At 36.5% G+C, this 18,989-nt stretch overlaps 2 protein-coding genes and 1 pseudogene across 12 annotated transcripts in view; 2 read left to right on the top strand and 1 right to left on the bottom strand.

The window, feature by feature from the left end:
• Positions 1 to 18,989, top strand: part of IPO11 (importin 11) — a 256,286-nt gene that overhangs the window by 149,611 nt on the left and 87,686 nt on the right. The gene's annotated exons all lie outside the window — the stretch shown is intronic.
• On the bottom strand, positions 3,365 to 4,600 carry LOC116751501 (annotated as a pseudogene).
• On the top strand, positions 15,041 to 18,041 carry LRRC70 (leucine rich repeat containing 70). The gene is made up of 2 exons (XM_032627480.1): positions 15,041 to 15,495; positions 15,994 to 18,041. The coding sequence occupies exon 2, from the start codon at positions 16,032 to 16,034 to the stop codon at positions 17,898 to 17,900; it is 1,869 nt and encodes a 622-aa protein (XP_032483371.1). The 5' UTR covers positions 15,041 to 15,495; positions 15,994 to 16,031; the 3' UTR covers positions 17,901 to 18,041.

The raw sequence follows: 18,989 nt of genomic DNA, 5'->3' as shown, positions 1-18,989 counted from the left end.
ATGAACTTATTTACAAAACAGAAATAGACTCACAGACACAGAAAGCAAACTTATGGTGGGGGTAAATTAGGAGTTGGGGATTAACATACTACTGTATATAAAATAAGCAACAGGGATTTACAGTATGGCACAGGGAATTATATTCAATATCATGTAATAATCTATAATGGAAAAGAATCTGAAAAAATATGTATGTAATCTCTTTGCTATACACTAAAAACTAACACAACATCGTAAATTATACTTCAATAGAAAAGTAAATTTAAAAGTTTTAAAAACGAAAGTAAAAATTGTGAAGAGATAGCTTTGTGAATGGGAAAATCAGATCTTATTTATGTTTTTAAAATGAAATATTGAAAAACCTATTGGGCAATAGTGAATTCATGTCATTTTAAGTACCAAGGAAGTCTTGAATAATGTAAAGAATTTTAAAGAATAATGATTTAACTTTATAGTCCTTAATGGATTAATGACTAAAGAAGCATTGATAGCTACAGAAAATGTGACCATCTGAAAAGCAACCAAAATAACTTAAGTTTGCCACGTTATCATTGGCCCATGACATAACTTAGGAAAATTTATGGTCACATGCTCTAGTGGAAGGTAATGTTGACGTTTAGGTCAGCAGTTTTATCACCTGTCTTCTACTTATAGGTACATAGTTGATGGAGTTTGGGGAAAGTTTTTCCCCCATCCACATCCCCAGTGATATTTCTTGGTTAACCTCCTACATAATAGTAATTTCCTCTTCCTGTGTTTCTTTAGACTTTGCAATGTAACATTTCCTTTGCCTGAAATAAGCAGGTCTAGAGAATAATGTATTGATAATGATATTTTGAATCAGGCTACCTTGGGAAATGTTATTTTTTTCTTTTTTATTATAATGGATTTTCACATGCAGAAATAACACTTTTCTAAAACAGTTTCTCAACCACAGTACTATCGACAGTTTGGGGCCAGATGATTTTTTCATATTGGGGCTGCTGTTCATAGCAGCATATTTAGCAGCATCTGTGGCCTCTACCCACTAGATGCCAGTAGAACCTCCCACCTCCAGTTTAGAATCATTGATCTAAAGAATGACCATTTGGGAAACTATTGTATTAAGCTATCTTTTACCATGATCCACTACTTCTGATTCAGAAATCTGTTAAAGACTGTAGGCTTTAGGACCACACTCAAATTCCAGTGCCACTAGTCACTAATGACCATGGCCAAATAACTTGCCTGTGCCTAAGTTTCCTTGTTTTTGAAATGAGGATACTAATAGTATCTTCTTAATGAGAGTATTATAAAGATTAAATGAGTTTACATATTGAGGTCAAACTGTCTGGATAGATGAGGTTAGCTGTTTTTATTTTATCCCTTTCTTCCTCTCTTTCTCATCCATCCGTCCTTTTACTGCACTGTAAAGTTCTAAAAGCTTAAGTCTCTGTGTACATGCATTAATTTAAATTCAGGACATTTTTAGTATATTGAGTATTTGTTTATCTGTTCGTTAATTCATTAAAAATATGCTAACCTCATATGTCAAAGGCATGTCACCTTTAGCTTGATGATCTTTTGTAGTATTCTGCATTGTCACTTAAACTTAAGGATACATGATTTTGTCCATGTCTTCTCCAGACGTTCTTAGTATATCTTCTTGGTCACCTTCTGAACATAGTGCAATCCTTTTTTTTTTTTTTTTCCTGTAGTTGGGTAGTACAACTGTCTTGTGTCCTTTTTGTTTTGTAGCTGGAATAATTTCAAGTTTGAATTTTTTCCCTTTCTTAGGGTCTATATTATTTATACATAAGGGGAGTAATATTTTTTCTGCTAATTTTTATATGAAAATAACATTATTTACATATAACTCTTTTAATGTTTTCCTCCAAAGGCATAGATTAAACAAAAACTTTTATAGATGAGAATGAGAATAATCAAACTTTCCTTTGACTCTGTTCTCTGAAATAGCAATTCATCGTCTAACTTAAAAGACACATTTTTATAATGCAGTTCTAATAATTTCAGATGTGAATAAGTGTTCTCTGAGATTAAGCATTTTAAGAATTCTGAATTTTTTGATTTTTTTTTTTTTTTTAGATTTAAGGAAGTCACTAATGGGGAATATTTTACTTAAGCTAGTTGAATAATTCAAAAGAGGTTGACAAAGCAGCAGGGTTTTTAGGTATGATGGCTTGCTTTCCAGGTGAAATTACCTTACAATAAAGTCCTCTTGGTATCAGATATACTACACAGGTTTGGGTTGGACACTTAGTACCTCTCCATAGTTCTCTTCTATCTCAAGAATAGTATATATTATGATCAGCATTTGGAAATTTATTATTCTGTATAAATTTTCTAAGATAATTTTCTAAGTCATTTTATAGCTTTTAAAACAGGCTAGTAGAATCAAGGTAACAGGTTCCAAAGAGTAATATTTTGTTACAGTTTAAATATAGCTGAATAAAAGGCAGTTTAAAAATTTTAAATTGTGGATGTGTTGTTTTACCAGAATTATGTTTGGGTTAAACTGACCATTCCTAAGTGAGTATTTAATGTGACAGAATTTTATTTTCATCCTTTAAAGTAGGATGCATCTTTTTTTTTTTTTTTTTTTTTTTGTGGTACGCGGGCCTCTCACTGCTGTGGCCTCTCCACCGCGGAGCACAGGCTCCGGACGCGCAGGCCCAGTGGCCATGGCTCAAGGGCCCAGCCACTCCGCGGCACGTGGGATCCTCCCGGACTGGGGCACGAACCCGCGTCCCCCGCATCGGCAGGCGGACTCCCAACCACTGCGCCACTAGGATGCATCTTTTACTCCTAGGTCATGTATTCTTATTTAGCATTTTACATTATTTTCTTTTATCTGTAAATTCTTAACCTAATGTTTTAGTAGCTTTACTACAGTAAAAATTAGTTCTTAATTTTTTACGTCTTTCACAAGAAAAATGTCTTAGAAACATCTTTTATGTGTATGTGTGTGGTAACAGCTTGATAAGAATATAATTCACAGACCGTACAAGTCACCCATTTAAAGTGTACAATTCAGTACTCTTTAGCATATCCATAGTGTTGTGCATCCATCATCACAATCAGTTTTAGAACATTTCGTCACCTCCAGAAGGAACCATGTGCTCTTCAGCAGTCCTTATTCACTCATCCCTGTCCCCAGCCTCTCTTGCTCTCCCCCCCACCATTCTTTTTTCCTACTGAAAGTGTCTATTCTGAATTTGTTGGTGCTTAAGGAAAGCAGCTTTGCCCATAATTCATTGTGCCCTGGATTTATGACACCAACTTGTATTTGGCTGATTAGGAATGAGGCCAAAATGCATTTCTCTTGGGTCTCTTCAGTGGATAAGTGGCACTTAACTGATTTCTTTCATATAATCTTTAACAAGAATTCATAAGTTGCATCAGTTATGCCCCAAGAGATGGGCACCTCTGAAAAGATTTGTCAGATTCCTGTCCTGTTTTAACCAGAGTTTTTGGAAAACCTTGGGGAAAGATGGAAATTCACCATCAATCTGAGACTGCATTTAAGTTTTTACAATATTAACTGGAAAAAACAAGATTCCAACATGGCACCCTATAGACCTCCACAGATAATATCATTGACCAAACGAGCATTGTGAGTCATTGCCATAGGCAGATGTTCCTTGATGGGACCTCGAAGGCCAAAAAAAGGACGTTGCTGAATCCATTACTGAAAAGAACAGGCACCAGGCCTTGATAACACTCTCTAATTCCATGGCATTTCGGTGCCTTGAAAGCCTGACAAGTGTAAATTTGTCATGATACTTGTGGTCTTGAAGCAATGTTTGAACTCGTTCCAGTGGCATGAAAATTGCTTTCTGTTATCCCTGCAAGTACTGCTGCCATGCTACCTACCGGTGGCAAACTCTGGAGTACTGATATGCTTAAGGAGAAGGCAAGATAAATCCTCATACAGACCAAACATAAGTGCTAGTGTTGTTGTCTTCTCCATTAATGGGGGAAGGATTCCATGGTGCAAGTTTCGAAATCCATCCCTTCTCAACTGAAGTACTGCATCCTGGGTTTTGGTTTCATACAGCTCTTGCCAAGAGGACCTTCCAATGGGAAATGCGATTGCTACATTGTTTTTTTTTTTTAAGTTAATTAATTTATTTTGGGCTGCATTGGGTCTTCATTGCTGTGCGCAGGCCCTCTCTAGTTGAGGTGAGTGGGGGCCACCCTTCGTTGTGGTGTGTGGGCTTCTCATTGCGGTGGCCTCCCTTGTTGCAGAGCACAGGCTCCAGGCGTGCGGGCTCCAGCAGTTGTAGCATGCAGGCTCAGTAGTTGTGACTCGCGGGCTCCAGAGCGCAGGCTCAGCAGTTGTGGCACACAGGCTGAGTTGCTCTGTGGCATGTGGGATCCTCCTGGACCAGGGCTCGAACCCATGTCCCCTGCATTGGCAGGTGGATTCTTAACCACTGCGCCACCAGGGAAGCCCAATGATTGCTACATTGTTGAAAGCTGCACAGAATCCACACAAGTAATGCTTCATTTCACTAACATTTGCAATATGAGGTGATATATCTTGTTTTTAAAACATTAGGATTGGTGGCCTGTTTTCATGAGCTTCTGAGTTCATCATATTGCTTAAGATCTTTCTTTGTGAAGGATTTTTTTTCTAACCTGTAACACCATCTGGGCCTGGTATTTTGGGGGATGGTAGCTTTTTGATAACTTTCTCAATTTCTTCCATTGTTACTGGTCTGTTAGGTTCTCTCATCTAGAGTCAGTTTTGGTAACTGGGTTTCCCATTGCCACTGGTGCCGGCTTCATGCCTGGTAGCCCCCGCCTGCAGGTTGGTGAGCCTGCTAGCCAGCACTGGTGCAGGCGCAGACCTTAATCGACCTCAGAGCATGGGGTGGAGCGTCCGAGAGATTATTTCTTTATTACCAGGAATGTTCTCTAAATACTTTGACCAATGAGGCATAAAACTGCTTTATTTTAATTACATTCCAGCTACCTGTTTGCTTTCTAATATCCTAATGTTAATGAGTAGTAGTGGAACAGTATGAGGATAAATGTGGGTGGTTTTTGTATTTGCGGGGTAACAGTCAAGTGAAGAGGACAGAAGTTAAAGAATTACAGAACTACAGAATAAAAATGATAACAGTTGACATGGATACGGTACAGCTGCCAGATTAGGGCATTAATGCAGTACAGAAGGACTTTCCTGAAGAAATGTTTGCTGAGATATGAAGAGGAGAAATTAACTCTAGTTTGTTGAGAGAAATTAACTAGTTAATTGAGTTGAGAGAGAATGAGTATTCCAAAAAGGCAGAACAACCTGGGCAAAGGCTCTGTAGCTGGAGGGGTGAGGACACCTTCAGGAAACTGAAAGAAGGCCAGTGTGGCAGCCATTAGAGTGAAGAGAGTAAGAATAATAAAGCTGGAGAGCTAGGCTGAGAATAGAGCATAAATCCTAGGAAAGTAAGGCCTTCAAGGGAGAGTCAGTTTTATTCTCTGAGATGAATCAGGCAGTTACTAATTTTCATCTAGCAATACTGTTACGCATAATTTACTCATTGTAAATTTGCTGCTGCCCAACTTACCACATATTGAAAATGCTAGAATTCAGGTCTTTATGCTAGAATTCAGGTCTTTAATTTTTGATCTAGTGTTTGCTTGCATGTTTGCTGCCAGATTCATTCTTGGCTTATTCATTCATTTATTTGTTCAGTAAGCATTACGAAATACAGATGCCTCCATAGTAGACCCTGGGTGCTTTAAAATGTAGGTTTTAATATTTTTCAGATACGGCAAGGCCAGCAGATCAGGGACAATTGCCATTGAAGGTTTTTGTTACTTACAGTTTGTTCCCAAGAGGAAGGAGCATACCACACCACAGAGCATACCACACCACAGAGAACCACATGGGGAAACACCAGAGTTGGTCAAGAGATAGAGGGAGAGAGGGGGAAATGTGGGCAAGAGCCTTTATTGTGGTTTCTGTGGGAAGGGATGGGAAAGCAAGGGTAAGCCAGTTTAGGACTGGCAAGTTTGAGTAATTTTAGTAGGCTACAGGATGTAGGGACTGTCATGAGTTGTCTGGTACCTGGCCCTAGGTTAGTTAGGAGAAGGGAGATAGTGGCATGGAGTGTAAGAGCTTGATAGTTGGAGTAAGAGCTGTGGATGAGTTAGTTTGTGTATGAAATATGTGCTCAAAGGCAGCCATTTTCTATCTCTCGGAATTGGCTAACCCAAAGAGGGCCAGTCTTTCCAGGTCGCATCTGTCAAAGCATCAGCACACAGAAAATAAAAAGGCATAATCAATACACTGAGTATTAATTGTCTCTTGTTCTTAGCACCATGACTAACACATAGTAGGTGCACAGTAAGTTAATTGAATGAATTTAATAAATATTTACACTGTAATTGGGTGTTATTTTTTCTCCCACTTAAATAACATTTTTTTCTGAACATCCAAAGAATGTTTATGCCTGAAAAATTAAGCTAATTTGATATCTCAGTTTGTCAGTTCTAGTTGGAAGTAAAGCACACTTTTTGGTCAGTCTTTAAAAAAGTGCACTTTTTGAGGTAAATAGATCATTCTTTAATTTTGTCATATTAACACACCATAAAAAGATGTTCACATTTAGCAGCCCTTTAAGAGGGGTGTTTTTATGTATACTCTGATTTGTAGTATTGTTGCAAATTAGGAGTTCTTCGAATGGGGCTACTTTAGGCATACTTTTAATCTGTTTATTAAAGTCAACATATAAATATATATATATATATATATATATATCATTTGGGTTTAATGTAAGATCTACGGAAGGTTTTGGACAACCCATACACACGCGTGCGTGTGTGTATAGTTATACATACATACATACATATATATATATATTTATTTATTTATTTATTTAATACCTGACCAATACCCTTTGCAAAAAAAAAAAGTGTGGAATGAATTTAGATATATTACTTTGAAAAGGATGTGTCATTTAAATTGGTCATTTGAGCATTAAATATAGTTTCATAAATTTAGAGAGGAGGGAGTGTGAGATTGTGGGATTTGGAATTGAATTTTTGTTCATACACTTGGGAAGTCACTTGGTTTCTTGGAATATCAGTTTACTGTAATGAATAATAAACAATTTATAGTGTTCTACAATGCTACAGTTAAAAAAATACATGCACAGGTTATACAAAGAGTATAGTTAAAGAAATTCCCAAGGCATTTAATAATAAACATTCAGTAAATGCTGACAGTCCTTTTGCGTCATTTGTTGTTTCCATGATAATGATGGTTAATTTTGGAATGAAAAGTCATCAGTGAACACATTTGTTTACACATATTATGTGCCGTGTCTACAAATTAGATAAGGGCTTCTGACAAACTTTTGATAATGTGGCAGTCATCTTATAGACTATGGGTAATGTTAACTAATCACCAACCATTGTATGGCATCAAGCTTCTTTTAAACGGATAACCCAAGAAAGCAATACTGTGAGTGAATAGGATTGCTTTGAAGTTTCAGGACCTTAAACTGTTTAATGAGAATAAGAGAAGATTCTGATTGAGAATGAGGTATTGATTGGGTATAGGCCCTGAAGCAAAATAGAAAAATAATCTTTACAGAGTAGCTAGTTTCAACAAGGGGATAAAAACTAAGGAATAGAAAAAGTCCTCTGACTTTTTCTATCATGAATCCTATGTACTTGCTGATTTTTCCTGTGTAGGTAAATACTTTCATAGCTTGAGGAATATCTTACTTTTTGGGATTCTTTTCCTTGGGCTTCTGCTTTTACTCTGAGTCTCAGAGAGAAAAAGACACAGTGTGATGGAGAGGAAAGCTAAATTTAGCTTGAGATGCATGCTCTACCTACTATTTGTGTGACATTGGACCACTTATTCCTCTCTGGGCCTCGGTTTTCTCATATTTCAACAGTGAGGCATTTGAACTAGTACCTGTGGGTCATTATTAGGATAAATTGGAGAATGTATATTTAATGCCTATTAAAGTGTAATGCATATGATTGCTCAATAAATTGTTATCAAACAGGTCTGGCTGCTCACCACTCAAAAATCAATACTCAAGAGGCAAGTGTTGGTAGAAATAGAAAACATTGCTTTTAACCAGAAAGCTGGCAATCTGGGGGGAAGGTGGCCTTGTGTCCCCAAACCAACTCTGAAGTTTCTGCTTGGCCATGAAAGTTTTTTGGTTTTTTTGGGTTTTTTTTTCTGCGGTATGCAGGCCTCTCACTGTTGTGGCCTCTCCTGTTGAGGAGCACAGGCTCCGGGACGTGCATGGGCCCAGCGGCTCCATGGCATGTGGGATCTTCCCAGACCGGGGCATGAACCCGTGTCCCCTGCATCGGCAGGCGGACTCTCAACCACTGCGCCACCAGGGAAGCCCGCCATGAAAGTTTTTAAAGAAAAAAAGGGGGGGTAATCTCAGTTAATCATTGAGATTCGGAGTCAGAGTCATCACCATCTTTCCCTGCTTGCCAGCTTGTCGGCTTCTTGTGATCTCTCTTTAGATGCTATCTTGTTCACACAGTTTGCTCATAAGATTACTGAAGGGGAAGCTGGGAAAGAGATCTGGTCATCTGTTAATTATTTATTCTTCATTTCTACTTCTTTGATCTATGGAAAGAACCAACAGGTTAGGCAGGGTATTGTGTGATCAAAAGATTTGAAAGGTGTGCTAGGGCTGGAGATGAGTAGAGCATGGGAGTGCCTGGTTTAAGGTTAGTGACAATATAGCTCTGCTAAAGTGACAAAAGGGGCCTCCTGCAGAGAGCACTTTCCTGCCAAAAGCTGCTTACAAAATGATTGTTACTCTATCAGTCATTGCTACTATCTATCAAGTAACGCTGGTACCACTATTAATGTTACTACATCAGTCATTTTGACCAAGTGTGTGAAGGTACCATTTTAGGCTTTCCTGAGGCTTTCCCTCATTTACTCTTGAGCCCTTCCTCCATTCAGTCTGTCCAAATGTGACCAATGCCACCATTTGAGGAAAGACTCATCTCCCTGCAGCTGTTTCATGCACATCCCTTGGGCACACGTGCGAGCACTTACTCATTATTCTTTTCATTATTGTTGTTGCCTCCATTTCACTTTTCAGGAATTGGCAGGTATTTCAACCCAGAAAGAAGCTTTTGTTGACTACTCTTTACAAAGTGGTTGTATAGAGTTGACCCTTAGTTTGTATTTGCTACTCTTAACATTCCTCAGTGATGGCCCTTAAACCCCCTTATCTATTATAGACCAGAGAAAAATGTTTGGAATTCAGTCTGTAGGTTGAAGGGAAACTGGAGAAAGAGGGTAGAGGGTAGAGTTCGAGGTAGTTAAAGGTACAGTTTTATTGGCTCACGGTATCATTTGCTCTCCTTTGATATTTCTTTATTTATCTCTCAGTTTTTCATTTGTCAAAACTCTTTCCAATTTCTATGTCTAACAGTGATTTCTGCCTCCTTTAATTTTTTTGACTGAATCATGCATCTTTTATCTTGGATTACTTGTCTATTTCTGCTTTCTGTATTTTACCTCCTAGGCGTTTTAGAAGTTAGGCCCATGTGTTGAGATATAGTGAAGGGCTTAAAGGTCCAGGCTCTGGAGCCACACTGGGTAGATGTGAATTCTCGCTCTTAAAATTAACTGTGTGACCTTGAGCAAAGTACTTAACCTATCTCTGTCTCTTTCCTTATCTATAAAATGGAACTAAACTGTTGGATTATTTTGTATGTTGAGTGAGCTAATACGTTTAAAATACTTAGAGCAATGTCTGGGAAGTAGTATATGCTCAGTAAATAAATGTTGCCTGTGACGATGATAATGTTGTACACATTTTTTTCCCTCTGTTTAACACTAAACATAGGATGCTTGCTTACAGAATACCTTACATGGTCAGGAAGGATTTTGTTAAAATGAGTATCTCTGTTGAACATTTATTCTCTCTCAGGGCATCTTGAGCTGCTTGAGATCAGGGACCAGGATTTTGTTTATCTTTAGTATCCTTATAGTCTAGCACAATGCCTGACACATAGTAGGTTCTCAGTAATGTTATTGAATTGGATATATTTGATGGAGGTGAGATAACCAATATACTATGCTCCTCTCAGTCTTGGATACTTCTGAACACCCAATTACTCTTGTCAGAAACTTCCCACATTTAATCCATCACCAAAGCTGTTAACTAGACCTATAAATGTATCTCAGATCCATAGCCTCCATTTCCACCATCTTTATATAAGCTATCTTATTCTTCTTCCTGGACTACTGCTTTAGTCTCCTAAACTGATCTCATATCTCCTGCAAGTCGTATTTCACAGAGAAGAAGACAGAACCATTTTTTTAAAAGCAAAAATGTTCTTTTCCCTCTCCTACTTGAGAACTCTTCAGTGGCTTCCATGGAGTAACTTGTCCTACAGGGTCTGCCAAAATTTTGGCTTACTTCTTGAGTCTTATCTCATCCTACTCAGTCATTCTGCACCAGTCTTGCTGGCTAGTCTCTCTGTGTTTGGACTGTGCTAAGCTTCTTTGACAAGAATTTTGACAAATTCTGTAAATTGGCATGCTTTTCAGTACCTTCAAAGCACTCTCTCTTTTTTTTATTGAACTATAGTTAATTTACAATATTGTGTTAGTTTCAGGTGTACAGCTTCAAATTCTTTTCCATTATAGGTTATTACAAGATATTGACTATAGTTCCCTGTGCTGTTCAGTAAATTCTTGTTATCTGTTTTACATATAGTGGTGTATCTATTTAATCCCATACTCCTAATTTATCCCTCAGCCCCCCTCTTTCCCCTTTGATATTCATAAGCTTATTTTCTGTGTCTTTGAGACTGTTTGTTTTGTAAATAAGTCCATTTTTTAGATTCTACATATGAGTGATATCTTTATAATATTTGTCTTTCTCTGTCTGACTTACTTCACTTAGTATAATCTCTGGGTCCATCCATGTTGCTGCAAATGGTAATATTTCATTCTTGTTTACGGCTGAGTAATATTCCGTTGTGTGTGTGTGTGTGTGTGTGTGTGTGTGTGTGTGTGTGTGTACACACACATACCCCACATCTTCTTTATCCATTCATCTGTTGATGTACACTTAGATTGCTTCCATGTCTTGGCTACTGTGAATAGTGCTGTTATGAACATTGGGGTGCATGTATCTTTTCAAATTAGAGTTTTCATCTTTTCCTAGGAGTGGGATTGCGGAATCATATGGTAGCTCTATTTTTAGTTTTCTAAGGAACATCCATACTGTTCTCAACAGTGGCTGCACCAATATACATTCCTACCAGGAGTGTAGGAGGGTTCCCTGTTCTCTATTCAAAGTACTCTTTGTTTTTCCTTTGTAAAACTGGTCATGATTGTAAATCAAACAAGTGTTTGTCTAGCAGTTTTTTATATGTATTTTGTTTTTTACCCACAAATATTTCTATTTGAAAATAAAAGGACTTAAAAACTGTTATTTATTAATTTACATAGAGTAAATTTGACTTTTTTGGGGGTATACACTACTGTAAATTTTCACACATGTAGATTTGTGAAAACATCACCACAATTAGAATACAACCACTGGACCATGAGGGAAGTCCCTCTAGTACATTTTAATGACTTTCTCAGTAAGTTCCATGAGCATGACAGCCTGGACTTGTTAGCATGTGTCCTCTCTCTCTCTTTCCGTATCTTATTCTCTCTGTCTCTATGTGTGTGTATACAGACATTACACACATGCACCAACACACACACACCAACCATACATGGTGCTTTATTTTTGAACCATTTGTGTAAATTGCATCAATCAGGGCCTTTTACTCCTAAATACTTCAGCTTTTAGTCGTCATGTCTTTGTAGTCTCTTTTACACTGTAATGTCATTTCCTGAGTCTTTCTCACTTACGACTAACATTTTTGAAAAATACAGTTCTACTCTGTCTCCTTCTCTCCCTTTTTTCCTCCCTTACTCTCTCCCAGAATGTTCCTCATTTGGGGTTTGTCTCATATTTCCTCATGGTTAGATCCAGGTTAATCATCCCTGGTTGGAATATTACATAAGCGATGTGTCCTTCTTGAAATGTCACATCTAGCAGTATGTGGTGTCTACCTGCTTCTCATTAATCATGTCAATTCTGGTCAAGGTGTTGTCCGATTTCTCCGCTGTGTGATACTTTTTTGTTGTTTTTCCTGGCAACTGTTAAGCAATCTGTATTGAGTTACTGCTCCTCATTAAAATTTTCCCCTACATTGAGCAAAATGATAATATTTTTTATTGTTACTGGACTAATTTTTATTGTAAACCCCATTTCAAGTTTTTATTCTTTTGATTTTAGGATCTATAAGTAATTTTTAAGATCCATAATAAGATCAGTAACTGCTGTTGTAAACCATTCTTTAGATGTAAACCCATCTTGATTGGTTTATACATAGACGCTATATGTCTAAATAATGCAGGTGGCATATATGTAAAAGATGGTAATAGAACAGTTTTCCTCTTATTTTTGTACTTGTGATGGAATTGCTGAATGGAAAGGAAATAGATATGTGTTGAAACTTAAGGCATGAGATTATTTAAAGATAGAGGTAGTACAAAAGAAGGTTTAGCAATAAGAATGAGAGAGAAATAATTTAGTGAGCCAATCTCCTGGAAAGAAAAGGGAGGATGCCTACTTAGGAGGCTTAGTGTTCAGAAATAGTTCTATTGAATATTAGTAGGAATGAGAAAAGGGATACGAGGAACCATTTTGATGTATTATTCCAGAGCAAATTCAAAATGTCACAATTCAGTTGGGGAGAATTATTGGGCATTGGAGATATATGAAGATTTTATTAAACATGTTATAGAACTTAAAGCTCATGAGAGGATTTAAAATTACCTAAATAATACAGATTACTGTGAAATGAAAGTATTTAAAGCACAGGGAAATGTACACTCCGGTAAGTGCAGTGGGAAGCTGGGAAACTTGAGTTCTTATCTAAACCTTGAGTGGGCAATTTTGCCACTAATTAGTGATGTGCTCATAGCAAGAAAGATGAAGAGGTCTCTGGATTCTTTCCCTGCATCAACTTTTTTCATGTTTTGATTTCTGCAGTCTTCTTTAGTAGTGATCACTTGTCTCTAAGAGCAGCACCTCCTAGATGAACAGATCTTTACTTCAAGATCTAGTAAGAATAAATATTTTTGTCTGCTTTGGATATTTCTAGAACAGAGGACAAAATTAATTAATGAATGTTCTGATCTTGTTACCTTGTAGTTCCTACACTCTTTAAATTTTATTTTGATTTCAATGGACCAATTTCTCTGACTTTTTCTAGACTGTAGGAGAGTAAAAAGTTTTCCTTGACTCTCTTAGGGTCCCTGGCTGGGTCTGAAAATTAAACTGAGAAAGACAAGACAACAGGATTAAAGCATACAAATTTAATGTACATTTTACATGTCATGGGAGTCTTCATAAGGAAATGAAGACTCAGAGAAACTGTTAAACCTGTGTTTGATGTAGAATGGCAAGTCATGGAAAGATATGATAGGGTAAAGGGTAAGAGGTAAGTATAATAAACCAGGGGAAATTTTACAAGTCCCATTTGTTTGGATTCTTCTGAGTCCTCTTGTCTTTGGAGATAAGGATTCCTCCCACTATAGGGAGGGCAGTTCTCACTTGAGGGTTTAATGACTTCTTTCCAGGGGACAAGCGTAGGGAGTATGGGGGTGTGGCTGGGGGTGGGAGAGGTCAGAGAGAGAACTTCCTGCTCATGCTGTATGCTCAGACTCCTCCTTCAGCTTAAAGTATTCAGTATGCCAAGGTGTATATTTTGGGGTACTGTGTCCTGAACCCCATCATAATTCTTTAAGTTGTATGACACAGTTGAAAAAAATCTGTGAGACGTACCTCATTATGCTTTGTATGTTACTGAAAATATGAAACAAAATGAACTTGAAAAACCTACCTCTTGTTTCATCTTTACCTCTAATTTATGTCATTTCTCTCATTTGGTGTTTTGGTTGTTTTCTAATTTCTGTGTTTATAAAATAGCAGTAACAATAGCCAGCCACAAAGGATAGCTGTGAGATTTGTAAGTCGTTTTGATAAAGATCTGTTGTCTAGTATGCACCTCTGATTTTTTATTGTAATTGAAAGAAAGTGCTGGGTATTATACAAAATATTAATATGGAAATAACTTATATTATTATCTGAAGTAGTTGTCTTGATGTGAAATAAAGCTGCTTTAATATCAAAAGGGAGTTATAGTATACAGTTATATATATTATCACTGATATTTTAAGTGCATTGTCAGGGTATTAGTAATATTAATAAATGTCAGAATTACAAAGTCTAAGCAGTCAGGTTTTTGGAAAATTAATGACTAAACAATGTATAATATATAGTTTATAGTCAACTCTTTAAATCCTTACTTTAAAATATTACATTATGCACAGATACATTTTTATTGTAAAAAAATTCAAGTTAATTCAGATGTATATATGGTCAAAAGTCATTAAAGGGCTTCTTTCACTCTCCTCAACTTTTCTTGTCAAAGATAACCTTTGTCAGTATCTTGGTATGCAACCTGATATCATTCTACAACTCAAGGCATATACCTTAATATATTAAGGTACTAATTGGTCGTATTCAATACTCTATATGCACCAGTTTTTTCTTAATTAAAAAAGAAGAGCACAGAAGAACAGCATCTGTCAAGTTCATTGTCCTAAATTACTTGTTTTTGCTACCTGTTTTTTTTTTTAAGGAATAAAGCAAAATTGAAGTCTCTATATTCAAAACAATACAAATATAAATATTCTATGCATTTAAAAAATTCACAAAAGTTACATTACTCTTGGGCTTCCCTGGTGGCGCAGTGGTTGAGAGTCCGCCTGCCGAAGCAGGGAACACGGGTTCGTGCCCCGGTCTGGGAAGATCCCACATGCCGCAGAGCGGCTAGGCCCGTGAGTCATGGCTGCTGAGCCTGTGCTACGCAACGGGAGAGGCCACAACAGTGAGAGTCCCGTGTACCGCAAAAAAAAAAAAAAAAAAAAAGTTACATTCCTCTATTTACATCTTACTTCAACTTGCTTTTTCCATTCGATAGCTATTTGTTGTTGATGTATACAGAGTTTGTTCGTTCTGAATATTTAAAATTTTCATGTTTAAAAAATACTTACTTTTAAAATGAAATATTTAGGTTTGTGCGTTAGGAAAACTCAAGTTAACTGCATTCTGAAAAAATAAGTTCCTGAGATTTCCTTTTAACAATACTTTTGAAACACAGATAACATTACTTCCTGTCTCTCAGTTTCCTGTATCCATGGCAACCTCTGTTTTACACACTGAGTGTGGAGGAACCAATGTGAAGAGTGGTGTTTCCTGAGCAAATTGTGACTTAATAAAAAAAAGAAGTGGAGGGGTGGAGGTCAACAGTGCCACAAAAGAAATGGAGTTTAGAAATGTCGCTCTTCAGATATAGAAAGAAAACCTTTACTTGAATCAGCTGAGTGTTAATAATATGAATTTCCTGTTCTTGGTAAGATTATTTATTTAAATATGAACTTTTAGCTGAAACAAAAAATAATTTGGTTTGTAAAAACCTGTAGTTTAAAGAGAGTTTAATTGTTCTGTAATGAATGTGTGTAATTCCTAAATTATAATGTTGTTTAATTGATATTAGACTTTAAGTTGATAAAGGGGCATATTATATCCAAAGATCTTTATCCCTGCATCATCATTTATCACTTTAGTTATAGTCAGTTGTAATATTTAAGTTAGCAAACATTTTATTTTGCAGTTCATTAAATTTGAATTATCATTTTGTCAAACAGTGGGTTAATGGTCTGGAGGTGCTAATAATTCTAGAACGTATTTCAGCCTTACTGTTTTATGCTATCACCATAGTATGATTCATGATATTTAGTATTATGGCTGATCCTAATAAAATAAAATAGAGTATAGAATTTCTAGTATTATAAAACTTTCATTTAAAGAACTTTTTGATGATTTAAAGTTTTACCTTTTCTTTTTATAGCCAATTTTGATACGAACAGAAAAACCAAGAACAGGGCTATGTGTGGAGTACGTTTTTCTCTGCCTTGCCTACGACTGTTTCTACTTGTTACCTGTTATCTTGTGTTATTATTCCATAAAGAGATACTTGGATGTTCGTCTGTTTGCCAGCTCTGCACTGGGAGACAAATTAACTGCCATAACTTAGGCCTTTCAAGCATTCCTAAGAATTTTCCTGAAAGTACAGTTTTTCTATATCTGACTGGAAATAATATATCTCATATAAATGAAAGTGAATTAACTGGACTTCATTCTCTTGTAGCATTGTATTTAGATAATTCTGGCATTGTGTATGTGTATCCAAAAGCTTTTGTTCATTTGAGGCAGCCATATTTTCTATATCTGAATAATAATTTTATAAAACGCTTGGATCCTGGAATATTTGAGGGACTTTCCAATCTTCGTAATTTATATTTACAGTCTAATCAAGTATCTTTTGTTCCAAGAGGAGTATTTCATGATCTAGTTTCAGTTCAGTACTTAAATCTACAAAGAAATCGCCTCACTGTCCTTGGGAGTGGTACGTTTGTTGGTATGATTGCTCTTCGGATACTTGATTTATCAAACAATAAAATTTTGAGGATATCAGACTCAGGCTTTCAACACCTTGGAAATCTGGATTGTTTGTATCTAGAAGGTAATAATTTAACAAAAGTACCATCAAATGCTTTTGAAGTTCTTAAGAGTCTTAAAAGACTTTCTTTGTCTCATAACCATATTGAAGCAATACAGCCCTTTGCATTTAAAGGACTTGTCAGTTTGGAGTATCTCCTCCTGAAAAATTCAAGAATTAAAAATGTTACTAGGGATGGGTTTAGTGGAATTAGTAATCTTAAACATTTGATCTTAAGTCATAATGATTTAGAAAATTTAAATTCTGACACATTTAGCTTGTTAAAGAATTTAATTTATCTTAAGTTAGATAGAAACAGAATAGTCAGCATTGATAATGATACATTTGAAAACATGGGAGCATCTTTGAAGATTCTTAACCTGTCATTTAATAATCTTACAGACTTACATCCAAGGGTCCTTAAGCCATTGTCTTCATTGACTCATCTTCAGGCAAATTCTAATCCTTGGGAATGTAACTGCAAACTATTGGGTCTTCGCGACTGGTTAGCATCTTCAGCCATTACTCTAAACATCTATTGTCAGAATCCCCCATCCATGCGTGGCAGAGCATTGCATTATATTAAATGGACTGACTTTACAAATTGCGTTACATCTTCAACAAATGTATCCAGAGCTTGGGCTATAAAATCTCTTCATATTCATCACAAGACCACTGCATTAATGATGGCCTGGCATAAAATAACCACAAATGGGAAACATTTGGAAAACACTGAGAGTGTTACTTTTTGGGAACGAATTCGTACTTCACCTGCCAGTAGATTTTTTCAAGAGAATACCTTTGGTAATCCATTAGAGACTACTGCAGTGTTACCTGTGCAAATACAGCTTACTTCTCCTGTTAACTTGAACTTGGAAAAAAACAGTGCTCTACCAATTGATGCTGCTTCGGTGTCAGGGAAAACATCTCTAATTTGTACACAAGAAGTTGAAAAGTTGAATGAGGCTTTTGACATTTTGCTAGCTTTTTTTATTTTAGCTTGTGTTATAATCGTTTTTTTGATCTACAAAGTTGTTCAGTTTAAACAAAAACTAAAGGCACCAGAAAACTCAGGGGAAAATAGACTTGAATACTACAGCTTTTATCAGTCAGCAAGGTATAATGTAACAGCTTCAATCTGTAACACTTCCCCAAATTCTCTAGAATGCCCTGGTTTGGAGCAGATTCGACTTCATAAACAAATTGTTCCTGAAAGTGAGGCACAGGTCATTCTCTTTGAACATTCTGCGTTATAATTCAACTGAATATTGACTATAAGAAAACCTCAGTGTCATGGACATGAATAAAACTGAAGCATCCTTATAGAATTATAGACTTTATTTGGATATATAATGAATTATATGAGCTTAGCATTAATAAATATATGTTTTTAATAATTTGTGAATACTGTATTCATTCAGCAAATATTTTCTTTGATAATCACTGTATTAAGTAATTAATAATAACTAATGTTTCTGTGTACCAAGCAGTGTGCTAAATACTTCATATATAACATTTAATCCTTAAAAAGCCTTATAAGGTAGTACTATCTACATTTTACAGGTAGGGAAATTTAGACAGAGTGAGTTTAAGAAACTGTCTCAAATTCTCACAGCTTGTGACACTTTTTAGGTCTGTCTGATTCCAGAGCCCATGCTTTTAATTTTATACTATACTGCTGCCTGGGTGCTAGGGTTATAATTGTGAATAGCATGGACATGGTTCCTATTCTCAGTGAGCTTGAAATGTAGAGGAGGACACACATGGTTATTGTACAGTATGATAAATACTGCACTTGAAGGTACTCTCTTGTATAACATATGTGGAGGTGAGAGATAGCTTTATGAGAAAAGTGACATTGAAACTGGATTGCAAAGGCTAAGTAGAAATTAGCCCAGCGACAGAGAGCTGAGTAGTAGGTAGAGGGTTGAAGAAATAGAATACTGCTTTTCAGGAACTAAAATTCAGTCTAACTGGAGTTGTGAGTGGTATATTATGAGATTTGCAGCTAGAGAGAGAAATCAGGCAATGAAGGATGTTGTAATTTCATGTTTTTCCCTAGGGCAGCAGGGAGCCATGGAAGGATTTTAAGCATTGTTAAGGGAACCTAATGCTGCTGTTTGGCTACACATTCAGGGATTCTTTTTTTTTTTTTTAATAAATAAATTTATTTATTTGTGGCTGCACTGGGTCTTCATTGCTGCATGCGGGGTTTCTCTAGTTGTGGTGAGCAGGGGCTACTCTTCATTGTGGTGCACAGGCTTCTCATTACAGTGGCTTCTCTTGTTGCAGAGCACAGGCTCTAGGCACGTGGGCTTCAGTAGTTGTGGCTCGTGGGCTCTAGA

This window comes from Phocoena sinus, chromosome 3, assembly GCF_008692025.1.
Source record: "Phocoena sinus isolate mPhoSin1 chromosome 3, mPhoSin1.pri, whole genome shotgun sequence".
NCBI lineage: Eukaryota > Metazoa > Chordata > Mammalia > Artiodactyla > Phocoenidae > Phocoena > Phocoena sinus.
Note: the sequence above shows the minus strand (reverse complement) of the source record. Positions and strands in the feature narration are given on the sequence as shown.